The sequence below is a fragment of the Malus sylvestris genome, chromosome 13 (assembly GCF_916048215.2).
Source record: "Malus sylvestris chromosome 13, drMalSylv7.2, whole genome shotgun sequence".
NCBI classification, from domain to species: Eukaryota; Viridiplantae; Streptophyta; class Magnoliopsida; order Rosales; family Rosaceae; genus Malus; species Malus sylvestris.
In genome coordinates this window covers 4,831,198-4,856,193 of record NC_062272.1, presented here as the reverse complement: position 1 = coordinate 4,856,193, position 24,996 = coordinate 4,831,198, and the positions used below count along the sequence as shown (strand labels likewise).

General features: G+C 37.6%; 4 protein-coding genes across 10 annotated transcripts; all 4 read right to left on the bottom strand.

Annotated features, from left to right (window-relative positions):
- Window positions 1-778: 778 nt before the first annotated feature.
- On the bottom strand, window positions 779-1,606 carry LOC126596648 (uncharacterized). The gene has a single exon (XM_050263314.1). It carries the CDS (start codon window positions 1,491-1,493, stop codon window positions 885-887), a length of 609 nt encoding a protein of 202 aa, XP_050119271.1. The 5' UTR covers window positions 1,494-1,606; the 3' UTR covers window positions 779-884.
- A 4,641-nt stretch (window positions 1,607-6,247) lies between these two features.
- LOC126596644 (homeobox-leucine zipper protein ATHB-13-like) lies at window positions 6,248-8,232 on the bottom strand. Its single transcript, XM_050263310.1, has 3 exons — window positions 7,841-8,232; window positions 7,333-7,709; window positions 6,248-6,843 (listed from the first exon to the last, which is right to left on the bottom strand). The coding sequence occupies exons 1-3, from the start codon at window positions 7,968-7,970 to the stop codon at window positions 6,481-6,483; spliced, it is 870 nt and encodes a 289-aa protein (XP_050119267.1). The 5' UTR covers window positions 7,971-8,232; the 3' UTR covers window positions 6,248-6,480.
- Window positions 8,233-15,026: 6,794 nt separating this feature from the next.
- Window positions 15,027-20,844, bottom strand: LOC126596636 (sucrose transport protein SUC3-like). 6 transcript variants are annotated; one of them, XM_050263293.1, is made up of 15 exons: window positions 20,314-20,844; window positions 19,717-19,782; window positions 19,349-19,447; window positions 19,188-19,252; window positions 19,019-19,103; window positions 18,837-18,870; window positions 18,605-18,704; window positions 18,267-18,342; window positions 17,256-17,621; window positions 16,883-17,026; window positions 16,540-16,773; window positions 16,392-16,455; window positions 16,256-16,299; window positions 15,446-16,058; window positions 15,027-15,353 (listed from the first exon to the last, which is right to left on the bottom strand). In XM_050263293.1, exons 1-14 carry the CDS (start codon window positions 20,602-20,604, stop codon window positions 16,020-16,022), a joined length of 1,707 nt encoding a protein of 568 aa, XP_050119250.1. In that variant the 5' UTR covers window positions 20,605-20,844; the 3' UTR covers window positions 15,027-15,353; window positions 15,446-16,019. The 6 variants fall into 6 exon arrangements, with proteins under 6 accessions (XP_050119250.1, XP_050119251.1, XP_050119249.1 ...); XM_050263294.1 differs by having other exon boundaries at window positions 15,446-16,008; XM_050263292.1 differs by having other exon boundaries at window positions 15,446-15,739; window positions 20,314-20,843.
- Window positions 20,845-21,931: 1,087 nt separating this feature from the next.
- On the bottom strand, window positions 21,932-24,082 carry LOC126596646 (binding partner of ACD11 1-like). 2 transcript variants are annotated; one of them, XM_050263313.1, is made up of 5 exons: window positions 23,900-24,082; window positions 23,573-23,701; window positions 23,406-23,481; window positions 22,639-22,746; window positions 21,932-22,501 (listed from the first exon to the last, which is right to left on the bottom strand). In XM_050263313.1, the coding sequence occupies exons 2-5, from the start codon at window positions 23,686-23,688 to the stop codon at window positions 22,103-22,105; spliced, it is 699 nt and encodes a 232-aa protein (XP_050119270.1). In that variant the 5' UTR covers window positions 23,689-23,701; window positions 23,900-24,082; the 3' UTR covers window positions 21,932-22,102. The 2 variants fall into 2 exon arrangements, with proteins under 2 accessions (XP_050119270.1, XP_050119269.1); XM_050263312.1 differs by having other exon boundaries at window positions 21,932-22,510; window positions 23,900-24,070.
- Between the last annotated feature and the right edge of the window lie 914 nt (window positions 24,083-24,996).

Sequence of the window (24,996 nt, the reverse complement as noted above, 5' to 3'; positions counted from 1 at the left end):
CATCAATCGTAGATCCAACATTTGTCACATACCATGAATATGTAACAAATGTTTATGTGAATTTACGATTGAACAGGTGTTTATGTGAATTTATCCCTATCTACATGCATGTGATGTTTTCATCATATGAGAAAAAAAGTGTGCCGCTTCTAAATAATATTGCAAAGGAAATAATTTTCACACAACCATCTTTATCATATGAGAGTGAAAATCATATCGGGTGGCGGATTGGGCTAACTAAGTTTGGGGCCACATATTGGGCCTAAGTTTAATGTTGCGTCGTGGCCCATTTTCAGTCCATTCCCAAATAGGGCGATTCTATGAAAAACCCTAAAATTTTGTCTACACATCTCATAATTGCCTATAGACCACCATACAAGGTTAACTCACACTGACACCGAGCGTTAGCGAAGCTAGATTCTCATAGCGTAGTAGCGCCGAAGCCTTATTTGCATAAAAATCAAGCTAATATATATATTTCTTTTAAACCCGTTCTTCCGACCCACAGTTTATCCTCCAAAAATGACCTTCTCCAGTCGGGGAACGCATGAGATATTCTACTAAACCACTGTCACTGGTAGATGTGGGAGTAGCAATATTAGCTAGAACAAATATGCTCCTCTTCTCCTTATCGAAGAGAACGTCGACAATATGAGAGAAATCATTCAATTTCGAAGTCATCAGTTCAAGTATTGTACCTTTACTAATTCGAGAAAGAGATAATTTAGATTCTTAACAGTATAGTAATCTCAATCTTCAAAGTGCAAGAACTAGTTAATTATCTACAAAAATTGATTTAGCATACCTCTGAGAATTCTTATACAAGAAAAAAAACACCATCAATGTTTTTGCATGAAATTAAACCTTGTAATAATTAAATTAAATTAAAAGCCTTTGGTTCCCGTTTCCTTCAATACGGCCGGCTTTTCCGCCAAAGAGAGGCAATACTTGGCAATCTCTCTGAACTTGGGCACACTCCTCAGGTCAACCTTGGTGCCGTCTTTGAGGGTGATGATAATATCACCCCATTCGCCGATGAAACGCGGCACCACCTGGACATCCTTGATCACCTTGTACGAGAAGTCGCTCCTGTCCTGACCCGTCAGTCCCGAGATTACCGTCACACGCAGGTTGGTGAACCTGTACCTCAAAAAGAAGGCCCTGAAGACCGCAGCTAAAGTCAAGGGCAGCCAGAGAAGAGTGAAACCCAGGATAAGGTTGGCCAGCAGGTCGCCGTAGTGAGCTCCGCCGTCGAAGAAGATGGTCTCCGTCGTGGGTTTCTTGGAGGTGGAGGTGGCGGTGGTGTTGCTGGGTTTGTTAGTTGGGGTGGACACGTGAAGTCTGGTAAGTGGTCTGTTGGAATTGAGAGTGCTGGGTTTGGTGAGGGAGTTGGGAAAGGGTAATTTAGAGAAGTGTAGAGATTGGTGGTGGTGGTGGACTAAGGAGGACGTGGTGGTGGTTGTGGTGGGGGAGAGGATTGGGGTGGAGGCCATTGGGCTATCAGTTACAAGTTAGAAAATTTGAGAAAGAAGATAGAGAGAAGGGGAAGGAGTGTCGCATAAGGATTGGGTTGGTAGCTGAAATTGTGTGTTTCATATTTCTCTGGGTTTTCTATTGGCTACAGTTGAGACAGCTTTGACATCATTTTATTGGATAAAAGTTAAAATTAGAATCGTTTATTTTTTTATTATCATTTAAAAAATTTATTTATGCTAAAAAAATTACTCAATTTAGAGACCATTTAATAAAAAAAGGTCGTACCCAGTGCACAAGGCTCCCGCTTTACGCAGGGTCTGGGAGAGGTGAATGTCGGCTAGCCTTACCCCCATTTAGAGACCATTTAATCACTCATATAAAATTAAATATTAATATTTTGTTAGAGTTAAGTGTGTATTGTACACATAAGTAATTAAAAAAATAACTTTGAAGTAAAAGTTCAGTTTAATGGACTAAATTTAAACCATTCCCTTCCACGAACATATAAATCATTAAAATTTCTAAATTTTACCATCTAAATTTTAATACCAACACGAAAACTCACCCGAATATATGACCCTATGTGTCACAATTAAAACACAATAAATACTACTCAAATTATATCACATTTATTATATATTATTGTTTTTATGTTGTTCTACGGCTTTATTAGTCTTGTTCTCCTAAAAAAGTTTTAGTCACTCACTCTTTGGTCTTAATTCAAGAGTAAGAGGTCATTTAACTTTTGTTATTATACTAGTAAGAAAGTATTTTCTCTTCCACCGTTCAATTAAGACAGTGAATAACTACAATTTACTTTGGACTATGAGATTTAAAACAATGAGAATGATGTTTATCAACCATAGATTGTTGCACATGAACAAGACACGTCGCTTTTTGTAGCCTTATTTGGGCTCGCCCGAAAATTAAAAATTAAAAATGCAGTTGGACCAAACTAAAAGCCCAAAGTTGTATAACATCACGGTACTAGACTTAGGCCCAAACTTAATTTTCTTGCTAGGAAGCAACATATGAATCATATGTTGAATATATACTTCACTTTTGTCTCTCTTTAATTTTTCAATTTGTTGATTTTTCAAATGGTTAGGATCAACTTCGAGATAAGATAAAAATGATTGTTCCATGTGGAGTGGTAATACGTAGTCCTCCCAGAAATTAGAATATTTAAGTCGTCTTCCAAAAAAGTCATTGCAAAAATATTATGTTACCCGTTGACAGAGCTTCAAATCCATGGTAAATCACAACACAAATGGATACACAAAGCATTTCCAAACATATTTTAAAACGCAATAATGCATAATTATTTTTTAATACATATATAACCCTGCACATGTTTTGGTCTCAAAAATGGCAAACATGCTTCTGGGTTGCTCTTATTCTCTTCTGATAACAAATATTTAGCTTAACACATGGAGAAAATTTAAGTATTAATTGGTCCTTGAATTTTCATTCAATATCCAATTAAGTTTTGCCTTAAACTAAATGTTTTTTTTTTTATATACAAAATGATGGCATTTGTGGAGATCGAACATGCATCAGGGGGTAGACAGGCACTATTGTTTTCTGCCTATGGTAAAGCGCCATCTGCTCCCTGGAACTAAATATTGAGTATAGGTTATTCAACTTGTCATAGTGAGAAATAATAATGATCCTTTTGGGTAACTACATTAAATTTTTCGTCTCTTATTTGATTCTTTAAAATATTTTATTTTAGACGAGAGTTTTACCAAATGTGACCCAAAAAGATTATTGCTTCACAAAATAAAGAGTTCAATAAATACTACTCACAAATTTTTAATTTAAAATCCAAAGCTCTAATTAAACTGAAGTTCAACAACAATACTCTAATATTCTCAAACAAATAAATAATTTGGTTTGGTATATTTATTTAGTTGAGGTGTGAATGTGAGGCCACAAAGGCACGTGGCCACTTAGCTAGTTTTTGTTAACTGGAATTGTTAATTTTGCCACTAACAATATTTATATGTGTAATATAAGTTGGCATCTCAAAGTGTCTGCAAAATAGGGGTGGGCGCGGTTCGGTTTGGTGCGGTTTTGAGTGAAACCAAAACCAAAACCGCAAGTTTTTGTGGTTTGGTTCGGTGCGGTTTTGAAGCCAAAACCAAAATGAAATCAAACCGTTTGGTTCGGTTCGGTGCGGTTTCAAACGGTTTCGGTTTGGTTTTTAAGAAAAAATGTACAATTTGCAATTTAACATATTAAAAAGCATTTCCCAATAGTAATAGGAAAATGACATTTGTTATGTAAACAATTAGCATGTTGCATGTAGTTGTGATGTTAAAACATGTTTGTGCAACAAAAAAGTGTCCCTTACAATATTTTTCATAAAACAAGTTGAATAAATTTGAATTCATTAAACGTGAGCGAAATTTTCATACTAGAATATGTGATATCATGCTTCAAATGAGTGGCTTTTAGTAGATCATTGTTCGACTCTTGATAACAAGATTAGTCCACCCTTGTACATATATGTGTGTGTGATGGTATAAAATAACAAAGGTTCTTCAAGTTAATGAACAAAAGAAAGTGATGAATGATGATATTCTAGTGTGGTTGAGTCCATACTAAGTGTATGGATTTTAACAAACGACCAATTAAAACATGAAATATAATATGGACATTTAATTAAATGTTTATTAATATTTGCGGTGCGGTTCGGTTTCGGTGCGGTTTTCAAAAGCCAAAACCGAAACCAAACCGTTTTCTATGTTGCGGTTTGGTTTCAAAACCGAAACCGTTTCAAAACCGCAAAACCAAACCGTTCGGTGCGGTTCGATTTGGTTCGTGTTTCGGTTTCGGTTTTCGGTTCTAAGTGCCCACCCCTACTGCAAAATGCCGAATTTCCAGCCATGGCGGCCAAAAATTATTTATGGCTTCATCACATGATCCCACGAATTACAAATTTTAAAAAATACAAATAATATATTTTGCGTCAACTTAATTTGATATGCAGTTATGGACAAGGTTATGCAGATTCTGTGACATGTTAATTTGTTGATTTGTCCTTTTAATGACGGGCTAGTTTTAATGAATTAGTGGCTAATAGCTCCCGTTAATTCTGTTGTGACAGTTGCTAGCAACAACTAAAATCTACATCCTGAGAGATGCTCATGATTACATTAGGAATTTTGATGACAATCTTCATGTGTTTGATCCGAAACTTGTTAAGCATGTTCTGTTGAGCTCTGGAGTGCACTGTCGTTCTGCATGCATGCATGCAACGTAAGGTTTGACGACTCTTGGTCAGTCACGCTAAGCTGGTTTAAAAGTGTTGTCCGACCTAAACATCGACATGCATGCAATGTCAGGGTAAATACTAATGCACTAGTAATCTTTGTCAGTCTGGTCGGTCACGCTAAGCTGGTTTAGAAGGATTGTCCGGCTCTTTTTTTTTTTACAGAAACGATGGAATGTTTCATTACCAAGAACAATTAAATACAAAAAATGTTAGATAGTTATATATTCTCTAATGGTCAATCTCTTGATCGATAAGGTCAATCTTACTGTTACAACCAATTTTAGGCATCAACGACTGTATATATAGGTCAAAGATATTGCTTTTGAGCTCAAAATATCTTGGAAAAAAGAGACAGAATTGAGGATGAGGACAAGTGAAAGTGTTCCTGTCACTTGAAAATAACTGTTCGAAAATGGACATGTGTTGGAACTTGGAAGTAAAGCATTACATCATGGAAAAGAAAAAGGAGATGGTAAGTGTGGGAAGGGAGATGTATTTTTCTAAAAGCAAGTTGAAAAAGGATCTTGTGGGACGTTAGAGAGTGGGTGACAATGAGTTCACATGACACACTACTCTTTTCTTCTTCTTTTTTCCCGATAAATTAACATTATGGTTTCAATGAGTCGCACTCAAGTTTACCAGTTTATATTCATATCGTAATTGTGTTAACTCGTAAATTCAAGGATATGAAAGTAACAATATAATAACTCATATTATTTGTCTCAAACCTGAAAAAAGCTACAATCTTACTAGTTAGCACAATGTTGATAGAAAAATGTTAATTGTATTTTAGTCAAATTTTATATTCGTACAAGAATCGAGTCGTGTAACTTATCAAGATATCATGTCCAAGATTGTCTTCTTAACAGAGAGAGAGATAGGTGGGTGGTGAAAGAGGTGATGGTGGTGGAGACAGAGCATAGTTGGGTTTTTGTCCATTCCCTTCGATTGTCAGTACATTAAACTTGCCAACGTCCCCTTCACGAGTATGACCCTTTTCCAACTCTGTTTTCTTCCACTCTCTTCCATCTCCTTGTCTTCATTTCCCTCTTGGAATGTGTGCTCGATACTCTCCCCCTCTCAGTACTCTCCCTCTCTCTCTCTCTATAATTTCTCTATATGTATTCTTTTAATTCACTTCAAGTAGATTTGTTTTAGCAAAAACTTAAAAGTAGTAGATTTTGTTCTCCGTTTTGTACTGGATTGATGAAATCAGCAAGCAAATCATTACAAAAGGACTTTTTTTCACAGCACTTGTGGCAAATTTTCATTGACAGTACAATGCCATGATTCCAAAGTACAGAAAAACTCTAGAACTTTTATTTGGTTAATTTTCTCACTAAACTTATAAATGTCCAATTTTATTTGATAAATTTAATATAGAGAAAGTAAAAGGGACAAATAAGAATAACATTTATTGACCAACATGTTAATATTTTTTGACAGAAAATTAGGGAGAAAATCGACAATATACTAAAAAAATACACAAAATGGCGGAGGAGAGAAATCCTTTTTTTTTTATTTATTTTTATTTCATAGTCCATGTTAGCTAGGAGCTGCTGACACACTCAGTCACTAGCTACCATGCAATTCAAATTCACTTGGATATTTTTTTCATCCCATTAACTTTAATCTAGTCACCAAAAGCATGGAATATTTTAATTAAAAACTGATAGAAATTAACATGGTAATTTGGATTTTTTGCCTCTTGATTATTTCATTGCTCAATTGAATTGATGTTGTTCCAACCAAGGCCAAAACCCTGCTGCAGACTGATCGTCGATGCCACAGAACATGTTGGTCAGGCTTTCTTCTTTGACCATCTGATCGATCTTCTGGCATTGCATTGCTTCAGACCTTGATGTGTTTTGGAAGAGCTGGGCAGGCCTTATTATTGAAGACGAAAAAAGGGTTGGATTTTGATGGTGGTGATGATGGTGAGAAGATGGAGGGCTGTCGATCGCCGGCGTTCTCGAAATGTCCAGTTTTATATCGGAATTGTTTTCACTTCTGTTGCTGCAGGATCCCTCTGTGTCTTTGTTGAGGTTGATGGATTCTGCTGGCTCTCTGTTTTTTAATGCCATTATCTGCACCCATTAAATTGATCAGTAAAAAATGTAAGTTTGTTTCGTAGCCGGACCAATTCAAAGATGTATGAAAAAAATAAAGATCTCTACTTCTAGAATGATGATTACCCTTTTAAGCCCCAAATCATGTTCAATTAATCAGTGCATAAAAAGTTTAACCTATCTTGGAAAAAGCAACTTAATGTAACCAGAGATTATTGGTTCAGGGACCCCAAATGATCAACAGTTATAAAGGTTCTTAAAATCATGAGACAATCATTTTAAAGTAAAAAAAGCAAAAATCTTTATGATGAAAAGCAGATGATTAAGTTCCAAACCATATTCTACAGAACCAGAGCACAATCGTATGCAAAACTTGATTTGAGCGATATTTTAATATAATTTAAACTATATAAATAGAGTTTCAGAACTGCTATAACCAACTTGACTACGAGAAGAATTTGATTTAATGCGTACTTTTATAGATCACTGTATTTGAATTGAACTAACCTCAGCTTGAAGTTTTTGGTTCTGAGATTGGAGAGCATCATTGTCAGCTTTGATGGCATCAAACTGTCTCTTGAGGAGATCATAATCTTTCTCCAACTGCTTTGTCTTCCACCTGGCCCTCCTGTTCTGAAACCATATAGCAATCTGTCTTGGCTGCAAACCAAGAGCCCTGGCCAGCTGCATTTTCCTCTCAGGCTCAAGCTTGTTCCCCAACTCAAAGTTCTTTTCAAGTGTCTTCACTTGCTCCATGTTTAGCCTCCTCTTCTTCTCCCCTACCTGTGACCCATCATCTGATAAGTCATCCTCCCCATGAGCTTCTTCTCCCAACTCAATCCCCGAAAACGACACCGATCGCTTTCCTAGAAACGATGCCACTCCTGCATAAACACAACAAATATTAACGTCAAGATTTCAGAAAGACAGACCAGCGAGACGGATTAGCGGCCCACTACTACTTATGAACTTGATTGATCAAAAACGAATTGATGTTAAAGTTTCAGAGACGTGCCATGGAAATCTTGAGGTGTGCAGGAAGGCAGCATTGGATTGAGAGAAGTGGGAGGTTGATGGTCATCGTGACCATGGGGGTTCTGAAGCATGAAATTTGAAGAGAAGAAGACCATCCCATTGGTAGTCATGGTTTGATGATTAATCAAGCTTTTGCCACTAATCTTAATGATCTAGCAGCTGTCATGTTCAGAGAGTGGCACAGAATCTAACTGTTGGTGAAGGAAAGATAGGTTTGTAGATTTATCACAGAAGGAAATGATAGATTTTTTGCTGAAATATTCAAAAGGGAATATTAATTTCTTCAAACGGAAGGGGATGCAGAAATTGATGCAGTGGGTGGCTTATATACCTCATCAGCAGCTTCTAGGAATTCATGTATATATATATATATATATATATATATATATACATATATATATATATATATATATATAAATACACTCACACACACATTATTTTTTGAGGGCTAGCTGTAGGAGGGGAGAGAGTGCATGATTCTTAAGTTATATACATTGTTTTTAGGCTATCTCCAATTCAAGAGTCAAGAGTGAGAAATCTTAAATTTTAGCCCCATATTTTTTAACCATTTATTTATACATATGAGGTTAGACAGTTTTTTCTTCAATAGTAAGAGACCTATAATTCCCACCTCCAACTTTATAATTTATTAAACTTTTGTATTTTGTTAAATTTTTTTGGCTAATAGTTTTGGAATTAATTTTTGTATAATATATGTTGTTTTATTTTTACGAACATTTTGATATAAAAAAAAAATTCAAATTCTTTAAAAAAAATTGTGATGGTAAACACAAACAATTCCTTGACATTACATAAAATTAATAACATTACAAGAACAACAAAAGGATTGCACAAGAATACTTAAAGACGACAATCAAAGACACTAATTAATCACTTTCCGAGATCTATGGACTGGGATTATAGGATGCAGTGTCCAAATCCGGGTACGAGTTTTGTGCAATAATTGCATCTTGTTTAGTTTGCCAATACCTCTTTTTTCTTGGAGTATATTGGAGTGGATCCTTCTCGATAATTTCTCTTCTTTTTCTTCTTTAAGCAATCGTATCCTCGCTTTTCTGTCGTCCCTCGTCTAGGGACGAAATCTGAATTTTCTTCTAGTAGGGTCAACCGAAAACAACTAAGAAAATCTTATTATAGTATGATTATATACAATATGATATTAAGGATGATTTCAAATGATGATGTATTACAATTCCAATGTTACAAAAATTTCAATATAGTAGTGGAAAAGTGATGAGAAAAATATAAGTACATGATAGGCGGGAGAGGGTTTTTTCGGTTTGAATGATAGAAAAAGAGCACTATTGCTCATATAATATTTGATATGGAGTATAAGTATAATGAATGTATGTTGAATATTAGATATATATATATATTTTGTTCAAAGATAACCTGTGTATATTATATAATTGTAGTAAGCAACTAAACAAACGAATTACTTGAATGGGGGCATCTGCCCCCAATAAACCTTCATTGGCTCCATCCATGCCCTCATCTTTACTCCTTATTAAACTAAACACAAGTACTCACCAGATTGTTGAATAAAAAAAGACTCATCATTTTTTTTTCCCTTTTTTTCTCGTCTTCTTTCTATTTATCGCATCCATCTAGCCGTGGGAGTGGCGTTACAGCTAGCTCGACCTCTTCCCCCAATCCACACCATATGTGGAACTGTGAGAAGACTTTGTTCGTTGCCCCCCAAGCTTAACCCACTTTGGAGAATTTTTAGAACCTCCCAAACATTGCAACTTGAATTTTGCGTGGTTGCATGATTTATTTCCAGCTTCAAAAAATCGGTGTGCTTTCCACCCTTACGCATATAGTAAAGGAAAGTTAATCAGATGAAAAATATTAACACAATTAAAACTGTAACATTTAAATATGTGAATTTACCGTATATTCTACATTGCTACCACTTGCTGGATTACGATGTACAACACTTAAAGGTGAACTCCATAGAGTGACATTGTTGGTTGAGAGTTTTGAAGCGAGGTTTACATCATCCTTGTATTCGAGGTTTTCCCCTATAGTGCCTAGATTGTTAGTGAGAAACTTTTTGTAAATACGCCCCCACATCGTATCAATTGTTTAAAAGCAACCAACAAAACCGTCTTCGGCAATCGACACCCAAGCTAAGCATAAGGCGACATCTTCACTAGGAAGCCAATTGGCATTTCTAGCGCTCTCTGTCTACCATAAGAGATAAATTTGAATGGAGAATTGAATGATTGAACAAATTTGGTGGTGAAATATGAGAAAATTGATTTTTTTATATTTTATGGATAAGTGAACAAATGTATGGGTATTTATAAAGTTTTAAAAGAGTTTTGGTGTTGTATCTGATTTGGATTAATTAATAATATCAATTTGACCGTTATTTAAATTTGAGTCATTGAATTTTTTTCTTTACCGTTAAAATTGCTTAAATTAGATTTGAGCCATTGGATTTGAAAAAATAACAATTGAAGAAAAATATTCAAAATTGGCCTTTGGATTGCAACGATAAAAAAGTCTGGGCAACACAAGAAGGACATGTTGGAAACTAATGGGTATGGCGCGCCACACTAGGTCATAACCTAGGAACGCACCAATCCCAGTCGTAAAAAGGCTACTGCTGGTGCATTCGCCCGTAGACAATTAGTCTGCCCTGTTGCATCTGCTGCTCGAGACCCGCCTTTCCCCTCTTCATGTGTTGTAGAAGCAAGTTGGGGGTCATGCCGCCACTTGCTTTCCTTATCCATCCGGGGTGGGTTGCAGTCCCAGATTCTCACCCTCAAACTCAAAATCCCAAAATTTTCACACCCAAAATACATTCCTTGAAGAGATATGGGCCCAAATTTTGAGGTTTTTATTGTTTCCCACCTCCTTGAGACAGCCTCATAGTCATAGGATGTGATTTCCCTCTTTTTATATGAGAGTTCTCCTACCTATGACTTTTCTTTTCTTTTTTCAATTACAAGCAATATAGACTTTTTGGTCTTTCTTTTGTCCGTCACACTTTACCAGAGAGTTAGCTGTGGGAGTAGAGTTGTTAAGTCACTATGAATATGAGTGGGAAAATGTAAGAGGGATTGACAAAAGGCATGCATGTGTGTGTGTGTGTGTTCTTGATATGCATTAGGTCAAATATTGATAATCAGGGCAATATGCCCATCGTTACACCTAAATTCAAATTTCACCACTCTTAATAAATGAAAGTAAGTTTCAAATATCGCTTTGTCAAAAATAAAAAAGAAGAAAAATGTCTTCAAGATTATTTTTACAAGGGGGAATGGAAACTTTTAAACTAGCTTTGTTTCGATTGTGAATTAAAGGGAAAACGCAGGTGGTTCATGTCTATGCTGGACAATGTCAAGTGGGTGACTTTGGAGAGAAAAAGAAATGTCCCTCTTTTTGGACTCAAAAGACATTGTTGGGATGGATTGAGCTTGGGCGTCCTAGAAAAAGTGAAAGGACTTTGGGTTTCATCAGAAAAAAGAATAAAGCATATATTTGATTGATGATTTCAGTTATGTAAAAAAAATGATCAAACCAATTACTTGAGGATAAAAAAAAGGAAATGAGTTGGCGAGAGCGAGAGAGAGAGAGGGAGGGGAGGCAGGAATGAAGGGGATGGGGTCCAAAGAGGGGGGCAGGGTTTGCTACCTAACCCACCAACAGGTATCGTGGGTTAGGACGAAGCTCTCCCGCTGCTAACACTGCTCACTGCTCACTCCTCACCTCAACTCTCTCTCTCTCTCTCTCTCTCCCCTGCACGCCGCTGTGAATTCGAGTGAAGGGGAAACAGTACGTATTGAAAGTGAAAACGAAAGGTTGTTGTCGTAAACCCTACTACTAGGGCCAAGAGCTGGTCAGTTTTGTCTTTGTGCACCCATCATAATCTTAGTATATACCCCCATATGCATGCATATACTTACATATGTATATATACAGATATATATCAACTCTCTCTATCTATATATATCTCACCACTGTTCATCTCTCTTGATTTGTTCTGTTACACCACCTCAATTTCCATATGGGATATGTCATCATCCCTCCACAGTCCACCCCTTCAATTGGAAACTTTCAACATCATCTTTATATATCTGTGCATACTATATAGTTAATAATTACGTAAAGTAACTGTAGTATTCATACGACCACCAGTTGTTTTAATTTATGGTAGGAAAACTTGGAAAGGGATCCTCCAGATCCCTTCTTTCTAATCCATCAAATCAGGAAATCCGTACCGTTGAAATTTGATCCAACGGTTACAAACAGGGAACCACTTTAAAAGTTATAATAACTTCAGCCGTTAGATCAAATTTCAACAGCACGATCCCCTAATTTGATGGATTAGGAGGAAGGGATCCGGAGAGGATCCCGAAAAACTTTACAACTTTTTACTCTTGATCATTTTTCACCTCTTTTTCACCTTGACACGTACAAGTTAACTCGTACAGATCGAAAATTACCCAGGTGCTAAATAGTGTGTGTGGGACTCGGCGGCAGCAAGCACGCGGCTGCATGCATGGAAATTTAAGATGTGGGACTAGATTCTTTACATAATTTTGTCAAACTCCAAGTGTACGTAAAGGGGTGAAAGGACTTGTACAAAGTTAATTAATACTGGAAAATGGAGCTGCGTTGCTCTTTCTGTGCATTAAAAGGAATCGGCAACTAGCGTATCAGCTGGAAAGGATAACAAAGAGAGGGGGCAAGGAAAGCATAGCCCTTTACAAGAAGGATTTCATGGTATGAGACATCACAATGGCGGTGCAGTCAATATTTCAAAAAGAACTAGCGGTTCGTTACTAATGGACCAATCACCGTACCATTCTTAAGTTAGCTACATGATAGCCCAATATATGTGAGGTTTTCTCACAACAGTCTTAAACTAATTTGAAACAAAATCACTTATTGTAATATATACTATATTACATTCTTCAACACACTTGTGTCATGTAAATTGCTCCGAATAAAAAGGGTTCCCTTAGCTTATTACCTGTTTCTATTCATCTTCTGTTCTTTTTCTCATTTTATCATAAATTCTATATGTTGGGAAGCTCGCTTCCTTAACATAAAAACTCAAATTATTGACGACAACAGAAAAAACCACAGAAATGAAAGAAGGTGAAGCAAGAGGGAACCGTGAAATAACTAAAGTACCCATCCATGCATAGTGATATACGATTTGAACCAATTGACATTTATCTGATCGGACGTCATTTAATTTGATTAAAGTACCGCTTCTTAATTTCTTGTTAGCAACTTAGCATGCATGATATGATACACTGATAAAATCATATAACCCATCTTTTCCTTAAGGAAAAGATGTACTTATCAAATCTTTAACTAATCTAGTAATTAATAAAACACTAGAGTTTATTACATGCATGGAGATGGGGCTAGATTGTCAAGGCCTAACATATCTATTTCAAGTGGATGGAACTTGTTTTTGAAAGTAGACCCAGTCATCGTAATAATTGTGAGTCGTTGATGCATAGATGCTCAAATACAAGGGGTTGGCCGGAGCATCCAGGTGTCAGGCTGCCTGATCGAAGATTTGAAAGAGCATATATAGTGTAGAATAATAGTGATGATGGGACATGAAGTGCCAATAGTAACATTAAATAACATAAACAGTTGGTTTAATATTTGGCAAAGACGAGAGTGTAGGCTGCTAAATCACATGCCTGGATTAGAATTGAGTTGTGCAGTAGTTGCAGTGGGGGTGTGCTGTGCCTGTGTGCCCACAAATCCAATGGAATGGGGTGGATATCATATCCATGCATGTTCCCAAATTCCTTAATTTAGTACCTGAATAATATTACCTATATCTATCTGTTTTGTTTTTCTTTATTTTATTAAAATTCATAGAAAATTAGAGAAATTAGAAGGAAAAAAAAGAAAGAGAAAAGGAAGTAACAACTGGGCGAGTGTTTTTGGAATAAAGAAATTGCTGAATCTTCTCCTCTCCACATGCGCTCATAGGATTCTGCTCTCTTCATGTGGCCTTCTCTTCCATTGCTTGACGTCACTCCTCTCTCTCTCTCTCTCTCTCTCTCTCTCTCTCTCTCTCTCTCTCTGTGTACATGCATATGTATCCTTCTTTAGAAATTACAATATTTTATTTCGAGAGCATTTTTACTTGCTACCATAATTATGGTATATGCTCATCATATTTTTAATCATCTATACATTTTTTTACTTAATTCTAATTAATTTTCACATTAAATGTTATCTTTTTTATTTTAAAAAATTAATCAAATTTAAGTGAAAAGACACAAATAATTAAGTATATAATGAACGTACATCATAATTTATGATGATAAAGCAGAAATGTTCCCTTTTATCCTTTTCTTTTATTTGTTGAATCTAATTGTTATATTTTTCTGGGATTTGCTTTTTGGGCAGAGGAGATACGCATACTGATTCCTCAACTACCATGCTTAGCTCAAAAATTAAGTCTCGCACTTTGACACGTCATCAATTTGATAAAATTACAAAGGAAGGAGATCATTCTCTTTCCTTCAAAATTTGCGGATCAAATGATCTGAACTCTTGAAATTTGATATAACGGTCCTTGAAATCCAGGCCCCTAAAGATTGTAATAATTTTTTACCGTTAAATCAAATTTCACAAACCCAAATTACTTGATCTGCGAACTTTGAAGAAAGAGCTAGAGAGGATCTCTTTCCAATTACAAAAACTAGAATTACATCAAACGTGTTAGGTGGCTCCCAGTCTTTTTCTGATCTAGGGATTGAGGTGGGGACAGTGATTCATCTGAGCCGTCCATTTCGTTGGTTGCCTGATGCCGATGTGAGACGGTACTAGGCAGAGCATGGACGTGGCACACATCTTTATTTAGTACTTTTTAATCTTAGCAATTGCAAGCCCAGTCATGCAGGCATGCATTGCCCCTAACAACCCTAACTAGGTTTACCTGCTAATTAATTATAATTAATACGACTAATGCATTCTTAATTAGGGGAAACTTTTGGTGGATCGGTTTGAGATTGAGATGACAGACTAGCATTACAACCTAGTGATCTTTACCAAATGAAAAAAAAAAAAGCATCTAGTGATCTGTACAGCATGAGACTGAGAGGATCTTGAAAAGGAAATAAAGGATGATTAGACTAATACAAACCCACCAATTAACCTCCATCAACATCATATAAACTCATTTACTCGTGTCTCTTGATTGTATATTATCATGAACTTTTAATCAAAATAACGTTTACTTCCATCAAATTCGGGTTACCGGGAATGGGAAAGTAGTGGTAGCCACCGGCCACTTCAGGTCACGCTTGCCGGAACCCGGCCACAACATACTTGCTGCTTTATACAAGGCAAAAACAAAAGTCTTATGAAATATATACATATCCAATCGTAAAATGTTAATCGGATGAGGAGGAAGTGAACAATTTTCCGAGAGCGGCATTGACATTATATGCATGTATGTATTATCCTTTTCAATGTACCTGACAACATACACTCTGCACAAGAAGTGAGGCAAAAAAAAAATGAATGAATTTACGGAATGGGTAATTCGGTTGGTAAGTGTAATACGTACGCATAATTCCAGCGCCAGAGCCAGAGCAATCCCTTGGAGAGCAAATGCTCATGCATGGTTGAATCGTACGCGGGGTGGTCATCATCTGCTTCTGTCATTAGCCGATCGGGTGAACTACTTCTGTCATTACCCAAAATGAAAACCTGTTGAATTGAAAGAACTCGATAGATTTGGTAGTCTGCGAGCTGCGATGATGCCACCAGCAAGGGCAGCGAAGGAGGCCAAAACAAAGGCAGGTATATTTCCTCCCCCAAATAAAGCATCCCATGGCCCCGCACCAAGAGACACAATCATCTACGCAATATCAACGAGGAACATGAAATCAGCACTACCAAACTTGAAGAAGAAAAAGTTCTAAATAAAAAAGTTATGAACGGTCAGTCCATGAAACGGGAGGGACAGGAATAAGAAACAGGTTTATCCAAATGCAGATATCAGGACCCAGGTTACACCGCCACACTACTAGACCTGATCATAGGCTTCACCTTGCTCCGAACTTCTACTTCACTTTTGTCGGGTTCAGGCTGGGCCTATCTAGAATTTGGCACTCTCCAAGGCCAAACCTGGTCCATGATCAGGTCAAAATTTTGCATATGAAATAAGAAGCCTGGTTCTGAAATCTTACCATGAGAAAGTAAGTAAAAAGGGATCGGAGAGAACGAAAACGTATATATATATATGCATGTATACCAAGCACAGTGACGGTGAATTGTATCACATGAAAAAAAAAAGATCCAACAGACAACAGCCTGCAGCATTACATAATTGAGCTAAACAAGTGATAGAACAGGAATAGTGCATGCTAAATACCTGTGGAACAACAATTGCAAGATTCAAAACTCCAATAGCCAATCCTGCACAATAGTAAAAATGCGTGAGAATTCAAATCACCAAGTTCAGTAAGAACAGAAATAAGTTGCTAGATTCAGGAAAAAAACACACAAACCTTGGCCACCACCTGCGTCAGCAGTCAACTCTGCTGTAACAGAAAAGGGAACGCTGTAGGTAATCTGCAACACAGAACATACTCAGCGCTTTGCATACTTAGGGGTAGGTAGAAAATGGACATTTTCTACAGGAACACTAATACTCACAGCAAGAGGGAAGCCAAGAAGAGCAAAAACAATCAGGGAAGCAATCCTGATATTTTGATTCCCACCAATTACATGTTCAATCCCTTTAGAATACTCTCCAACGGATATCAAACTTATGATAGCGGTGCCTGCCATGCAGGCAAACACAATAAAATTACTCATTGCCCACACTAGTCTTGCACCCATCTGCTGACACATTGGCTCAATTAGGAAAGAACTGATGCCAAGAACAACCTACGCCCCAGAAAAAGAGAAGCTTAAATTAAAGGTTGCTTGATAGTATTTGAATTACATATGACAAATTTTGGAAATCAAGTATTGGTTCTCAATTTTGAGTTCTTACTGAATTCAATAATAGACCGAATGCACCTTCTCTGACACCCTGATCATAAGCTTGTCCTTTGGCTGAGTTCCCATTCGGATCCCCATGATATACTTCCCTACCCATCCAATCCGTATCAAAAAGAAAGAATGGAAACCAGGATAACTGCATGTAAGAATTGAAATGAAGATAAGTTCAAAACAGAACTTCGTAATGGCAACAAACACAAATTCTAATGGTACCAAATATGAGAAAACAGAAATAAGCAAAAATGCTATTAAAAAGGGTGAGACGGAAAAGCTCATGCAAAATAACAGTGCCACATACCCATGTAAGAGCCATAACAATTAGCACTGAAATGGAAAAGCTTGTGCAAAATAACAGTGTCACATACCCATGTAAGAGCCATAACAATTAGCACTGAATGCATCGCTGGTGGTAAATGCCTTAAACTGGTCAATAGATTGACTAACACTGCTCCAGGTCCATCATTAAAATCACCATTCTTATCTTCCTCAACTTTTGAGATGGCCTCCTTTAGATTCTTATCCCTTTCATAGTCAGTTCTGCTTCCATTTGCATTATCAATAACTTGTTTATCACGCTTTAACTTCGAAAGCTCAAGACGACTTTGTTGGGGATTTAGTTGGGGATCATCCAATAAAGGAGCAGAATCTGATAAAGGATTCTGCTGATACATAGTGAGTGGAACCTCCTCAGCAAAATATAAGGTAACAAGTGTACACAAAGTGAGAAAGATCTGCACACATAACAAACTTATTATCTAGAGTTGTACAGAGTACAATACACCACATGCCTCAGCACCAAATTGCAACACTAGAAGTTCTCATTTGAAAATGAAATGAACTCATGAACAACTCTATGCCTTAAATTCCCAAAAAAAAGGGAACAGAAACTTAATAAATAGATCGATATGATTTCTTTAACCACCCAACTATACACTTGATGTAAGCATATCATACCTACCTCAGTTAATAAACTCAATATATATCACATTGACAAGACCAGCCAAAACTTTTATTACTTGTCCCAGACATTGAAAAATATCATAATCTGGGGCCATCTTATAAGAAATACACCATCCAGTGAAACAATGATTAGTGGCTACGCAATTTAGTTCAGCATAACAAGCAAACTGCAAGTAGGCAGTAGTTAATCGGAATCTTCCATTCATGATTGAGCTAATAAAAATATGTAGCAAATCAGGAAAGAAGTCATAGAAATAGATAGTACAATTCATGGATTTCAAGCTGCATTATTGAGATAGAAGCAGGTTTGCTGATAGAATTGTCAATCATTAAGCACCCAAAAGAAATTAGTATAATTCAAACAGTAGAACATGACTTCATAAATACATGCACTTCCGTGCATGCTGGTAACTCACCACTGCAATAAGAAATGCTGCTTTAAGATTTCCACAGGCTTCACAGCAAGCTCTACTCAACAAGAAAGGAAACCATCTGCCAAGAAACAAAATTGTCAGACAAAGAAACCGCCCCTAGAATTTGAGATGCAAACAATAAGTCTATATTATGTGGGAAAAAAAGAGCAGAATTCAGTGATTGCAAACTAAGTTTGATTAGGTTCAGATGGCATAAAAAGGGTTTAGTGTAAGGGTGATGAGAAGTATATACAAGGACTTTAAAGTCCTATGCAAACACATGCCACTGCACAAAAATATCCCATAAAAAAAGCAAAAAAAACATATTTGAGGAGTTTCACCTGTGCCAATTTCCACTTGCACCAGCAGAAAATCCTAGGATGTTACCAAAGGCCATCCATGAGCAAAACACAGCATTTGCAGTATTGCGTTGCTCGGGGCCTAGAATATAGTTGTGACACAACATATTATGTTTAGACAAAGTATTACATACTTTAAATTTTATAAAAAATAAATAAATAAAAATTTAACATAAATGTAACTAGTTCTATGATAGTTTGGGGCGAAAGTCACCTGCTAGATCAGCCAGAAGAGCACGAGCTGGTCCCTACAAAAATTACGAGTTACACTTTATTTTGAGACATGAGTAGCATTATACTAAAAGTTTGATATTTGTTTTTTCATTAGGAAACTACAGTGTAATCTGTTTTACATTGTGATCGAATCGCACAAACTGATAGCCTTAGAACCATTACCTGCACTGTATTGTTGGCAAGATCCAGCAACCAAAATCCAATAATAAAGGCAAAAGCTGCCCTTGTCCGGGTACCTTTGAATGTGCTGCATTGGCTCAAATGATTTAGCTAACAGTTCATGAGATTTTATAATATAAAACACAAAGAATCAACAGAAGGCAACAAAAACCTGCAATGCTCCTTTGTATCTCCTAATAAATATCCAACGTCTGCAGAAAACCCGATTAACACCACCTAAATTACAAGACTTAGTTTAGCAAAAAAAAGGTATGCACCAATTAATCTAAGATATAATGGTAAAGTACAAAAATAAAAACTCTCCGCACTTACGGAAACTGAAATCATGAGAGATCCTGCAAGAATGAAGGGGCGCCTTCTTCCCAATTTTAAAGAGCATTTGTCACTCCAAATACCAACACAAGGTTGAACCTGAAGAAAATAAAAGTTGAGATAACTTAAGGAAAGAAAATATTTAAAAAATATCCAGATAGCTTCAACCCTAACCCTCCCAGCATATATCCCAGTAGCCAAAATAATCGTGATGGCGCATGCACCAACAGTAGGCTAGAATAAAATCACCCCATTAGGAGATATGTTTGTGCCCCCATCAAATAGACCAACACGATTATAAAGGTTACAACATATATGTTACAATCAAAATTGTTGAAAATTGCTGGAAACTAGCTGCCGTCACTTACCACAAGGCCTGTAATAGGGCCGCAAAGCCAAATAAATGAAGAAAATGCATGCCCTATTCCGAGCGTCTGCATAAAAAATTCAAACAGTGGATATTAACCAAACAAGCTTTCAATAATCCAAAATTAGCACAGGCATTTGTATAGCAATATGAAGATCAAGAAACGATATGAATTGCGAAGATTAAAAAAGAAAAAGTGATAACTAATGCAGTTCGGGTTAATCAACAACCGCTTTCCATATTAACAGTAAGATTGCATTCCATATTCGGAATACACTACACTATCATCTTCCTTTTCATTTTCCACAGCAGAATGTACCAATCGAAGATTGCGAAAATATTTCATGTTCACGCATTACATTAACAGAAAAATAAATTAGTCTACAATCTTAAGCAGTGTGATTCAAACTACAGAATTTGAAATTAAAACTATACAGTAATCTACTAAATGGTAGATATTATACAGTAAATTACACAACAATACATAAAAATTTATTCTTGACATGCAGTAATCTACTAAATGGTAGATATTATACAGTAAATTACACAACAATACATAAAAATTGATTCTTGACATGCAACAGATTCAAAATCTAACCTGTATATAGGGAGTTAAAAGCGAAAGCTGCAACGCCCAACCGAACTGTACGCCGGCGGCGACCGTGCAGCTCAGAATAAGCGTCAAAAGAGTATTGTGTTTGTGTCCGGGCTGACCGGACGGCGAGAGGCCGCCGCCGCCCCCATTTGGAACCCTAGGGGAGGAAGACGTAGACGAATTGAGGTCGATACGATGATGAGGCTCGTCCGTCCCCATCATTTCCACTTCCGCCTCCCTCCTCAGGTTCCTGTACGGCACCCGGATGGACTCCGAGTCCGTCCTCCCCGCCATGGCGACTCGGTTTCACTCACTGAGTAACGGCCGCGAGCCAGAAGCTCAATTTCCCGCGCATTAAACGGAAAAACGGTGCGGATCAAGGTTTTTGCATGTAGATCGGATTCCGGCGTCAGAACTGCGAAGGATCAAATTTGGGCGGGTGCGCGAGCGAAGAGTCTGATCGCAATTCGGTGGCAGATTTAGCGTGCACCGCAGCACCATGAGGACTCCCTACTTCGGCGCCTGCTTTCGGTTTATCAGCTTTATGGGCCCCCGCCAACTTTAAAAGGCCCAGTGAAAGCTACGGTGTGGGCCTATCGCGTGATTCGGACTTAAACATGTGGAATTGTATATTTTTAATATAAAGCCCATACGTAAAGATAACTTTGAATCTGGACCGTCAGATTCGCATTGATTGGAAGTTGAGTCAAATTTACACGACAGTCCACACTTGTTTGTACTCATGAAATTCAAAGTGTGTGACCTGGAAATTCAATTTGATAAACAATGCTATGGCCTCATGCCTATGGTATGTTGCCAAATAAATGTTATTTACGTAACGACATGTGTTTAGTCAAGTTAGAAATCAGTATTTTGATGATGTGTAGTCGTGCTATATCAAGTCCAGTAGGTCGAGAATTTGTAATCCCAAACAAATGATGTGTGTTTTTGGCTATTTCCTTCACGAGAAAGGCTATTCGAGCCTTGATCTTGATGATGACGATCCACTTGCAATGCTCTTAGAATTGATAATCCAGCTTCTTTCAGATCTCCTACCTCCTCTCTCTCCTCTCTTAACCCTAATGCTCCCTCTTCTGAAACTAATCCTAGGATTGCTCCTACTGATGATGCAACTAATCCTACAAATGCTCGTACTACTGCTGCTGCTACTTGTTCTGATTCTGTTAATCCTCCTAATCATGCTCCTAATCATGCTCCAACTTCTCGATCTGCTTCTTCTCCTTCTCGGCCTAATCGAACAATCTCCAGACCAAAGTTATTTTCTTCTCCTTCTGCTGCTTCTCCTTCTCCTTATCGTCTACTTAATCGACCAATCTTCAAGCCAAAAGCCTTCTCTGCTACAACCAACCTCCATGGAAGACCGCAATGCAAGAAGAGTTCAATGCCTTGCAACAACCAGGCAGTTCGTATTAAAAGAAACCCTGACGGTTCTGTAGATAAATACAAGGCCAAGGGCCGTCGCAGGCCAGAGGGCTTGGATTCTACCCAATACTTTCAGTTCATTGGCAAAACACCGCCCATCCTAATTCTTCTCACTTTAGATGCTAAGTACAACTGGTTCGTAAACCCAAATGGATGTTAATAATGTTTTCCTTCATCGTTTGTAAATAATTATTCGCTTCATTTCTCCACTTTGTAATGTTCTTCGGGGTTATGAATATGTACAGAAAGCATTATTTATACTAACGCCAAGGTATCGAAAGTACAAAATGGCTACAGTATTCTGTTCTATATACGAACAAAACAAGAGTATACGATTTTATCAAATACCTCACTGCCTAGCATTATGATTTCCCATATCAGCAGCAGCTTTAGCTGCTCGGTTTAGAGCACCCGACACCCAAAGAGCTCCGTTAGAAAAGTAGCTACTGTTCACTAATTTTCTTCCTGTCTCTGATATTGCTGATTTGGTGATCTCTGACACATGATACCTCTCATTTACAGACTTAACAGCTCCAACCCCTGCATGAATTTTATCGGTGACGCCAAATCTCTGGTTCAGTTCAGTCACCCTAGCTGCTGCACTTGCCGAGACTTGGTTAGACTCGTCCAATGCTTTTGCCTTGGTTAATGCATCTTTTCCGAGCACAAAGCCCCTGGCCAACATGGTCAAGACTACTTCCGGAGCCCCACTCACCACTTCTCCGGCACTAGGAATGTTCCAGCTTCCCTGTGGACGCTGCCAAGAAATACTGATCGCTTACTCTTGCAAACCTTTTTCAGTACAACAGTATTGTGCGTGTGTGCGAAAATGTACAAACGAGAAACCAAATATTTGAGCGGTAGAAAGAAACAAAATATACATACGGTTGAATAAGTTTCATCTTCGTGCCGAGGCCTGTTCCAAAAATCAAATTCATCTTGATAGTGCCCCCAACGCGTTATGCACACAGCTTGATCTATTATTGTAGCACCCTGAGACAATAAGATTTTAAGGGGGAAACATGAATTAACGCTCACAAATCATCGGCGAGAAAGATCATAAGAAACCGCACAAGCGTCATCATCTAGGCATCAGTAAGAAGCCACATACGAGCACAGACAGGTTTAAGTTAATAAAGGACTAGTAAACAAGATAAACCATATAACCAAACCATAATGATAAATACAGCTTTAAGTAAATGTTTCAGGAGGTGGTCGGGATGTGATATAACCAAGCTCCGGCTATAAGGACACTATGATAACACGGAAGCCCATTCATCCAAGCAACAACTTATTTAGTTAAGGTCACCAGTTGAGCCCGGTATTTCGAAATCTTAGGCTATATTGGATACCATCAAAGTTCCATCACTGAATTGTTTAGTATAATTACCATTCTTCTGTCAAAGTATCTATCTCTTGCTATGTATATAAGCACAAATATATTGTCGAAAGCATTTGGCAAGTTTTACACAAATTTTAACGGGACAGCCGGCATAAACGAGCTTTAAGCACCGCTATATTCATCGGTCTAGGCCAACACGGAGCAACTACGACTATGTTTATATGCACAGTGCATTAATCAGAAGTTGATCACGAAATATAGGAAGCGAGCACATGAATGATCAGTTGCGACGAGTCGAAGAAACACTCACACTGAGCAAGCAAGCAGTCCCCTGAGAATACGAATCTTTGAACGTCACATAGGCAGTGCATGCACAATCACCCGACCTGAATTTCCCCAGATTAACAACAAATTAATATCCCAAAAAAAAAATTTAAGACAAAAAAAATATTCAAAATGCTAAAAACACCACGAAACCTGACGATTTCGACATGGTCGATGGAACCAGAGAAGGCGAAGAAATCGTAGACGTCTTTCTCCGTTGCTTTTGGGGACAGACCCGTAACTTCGACGGCGTATCCACCAGAACTCATCTTCTCCGAAAATCTTACGAATTTCATGAAATTAAAAGACTAATTAGTCCAATTAATCCAGATTCCAACCAGAATCTCACAATCTAATCTTCCGACTTTCCAATTCCCAATTCCATCACAGAAATTGATCAAATACATAATCTTCACACAATTTAAACACTAATCGGAAAAATAATGAGAAACGTAAAGCGTGAGGAATTCATTAACGCACCTGAGCTCGGTGTTTCTGATCAATGTGTATCAGAAGACGTGCAGGAGGAGGGAACCCCTTTTAATATCTACTTACACTTGTAGACAAAAAAAAAATATTTGTTTTATAGCAGAGCGTATGGTCACACTTGCTAATGGTGATTGGAGAGTTTTAGTAAGACGACGGTGAATCATCTCACTAGAGATAAATCTAATCAAAATCCTTAGGTTTCACACTAAGCAAGTAAATTATCTTCACTCCATAACTAATAATGGAGAATGGTAATCCAACTGATTTACGACTATACCACGAATAATCGGAGAAAATGCCCATGGCAAAGCCCAATACAGGGTACAATTACAAGCATGAAGCCCAACCCAGCAAATTGGCAAGGCCCATGGCGTATGGATAGATTTGGACCGCAACGTATTTCGACACCGTACCTCTCAGGAGGGGTACGGTCTGGTTTTGTAGAAATTGTCTACTTGAGACTGTCGTTTGACCCGTAGATCTCAACACAAGGTTAAAGTTCTAATTATTAGCATAGGGGGTATAAAAATTTAGCTAGATGTAACTGTGAACACGGAAAATTCCTGAAACGAAAGAGACAAGAAACGACGTGCACAAACAAATATTTGTATTTGATGATTTTGGGTTACAATCTCTCTCTATTTTGATCCTCTGATTCGATCTCCGTAAGGTGTGTATTTGAGGATGTGTGATTGATCCAAAGGGCCGTTGGGCTTGATCTAACGATGAACGTTCTTCAAGGGCCGTGGACTTGATCTTGAAGGTGGATTTGAGCGGATCTTCAAATGGGCTTTTGGGCTTGATCTTTGAAGAACAGTGATGAACGGATCTCCAAGGGCTTTTGGGTTTGATCTTGAAGAACAGTGATTAACGGATCTTCAAGGGCTTTTGGGCTTGATCTTGAAGAACAGTGATGAACGGATCTTCAAGGGCTTTTGGGCTTGATCTTGAAGAACGGTTGGATGTGTGGATTTGTCGACGTTGTTAATCCAAAGGGCCGTTGGGGCTTGATCTTGGATGAACGGATGATGAACGATGATGCTTTCTTCAAGGGCCGTCGGGGCTTGATCTTGAATTGGTGGATGGTT

Excerpts from the sequence above, each read along its gene's own strand:
- LOC126596648 (XM_050263314.1), bottom strand. The coding sequence starts at position 1,493 with ATGGCCTCCACCCCAATCCTCTCCCCCACCACAACCACCACCACGTCC.
- LOC126596644 (XM_050263310.1), bottom strand. The coding sequence starts at position 7,970 with ATGACTACCAATGGGATGGTCTTCTTCTCTTCAAATTTCATGCTTCAG. Across the intron at positions 7,710-7,840 it reads CACACCTCAAGATTTCCATG|GAGTGGCATCGTTTCTAGGA; the intron begins GCACGTCTCTGA and ends GTGTTTATGCAG. Across the intron at positions 6,844-7,332 it reads ACCAAAAACTTCAAGCTGAG|ATAATGGCATTAAAAAACAG; the intron begins GTTAGTTCAATT and ends TAATGGGTGCAG.
- LOC126596636 (XM_050263292.1), bottom strand. The coding sequence starts at position 20,604 with ATGGCGGGGAGGACGGACTCGGAGTCCATCCGGGTGCCGTACAGGAAC. Across the intron at positions 16,774-16,882 it reads TCGGTCTATTATTGAATTCA|GTTGTTCTTGGCATCAGTTC; the intron begins GTAAGAACTCAA and ends TCTGGGGCGTAG. Across the intron at positions 16,300-16,391 it reads TGACGCAGGTGGTGGCCAAG|GATTGGCTATTGGAGTTTTG; the intron begins GTTTGTGTGTTT and ends ACTATTGTGCAG.
- LOC126596646 (XM_050263312.1), bottom strand. The coding sequence starts at position 23,688 with ATGAGTTCTGGTGGATACGCCGTCGAAGTTACGGGTCTGTCCCCAAAA. Across the intron at positions 22,747-23,405 it reads GGACTGCTTGCTTGCTCAGT|GGTGCTACAATAATAGATCA; the intron begins GTGAGTGTTTCT and ends TTATTGTCTCAG. Across the intron at positions 22,511-22,638 it reads AAGATGAAACTTATTCAACC|CGTCCACAGGGAAGCTGGAA; the intron begins GTATGTATATTT and ends ATTTCTTGGCAG.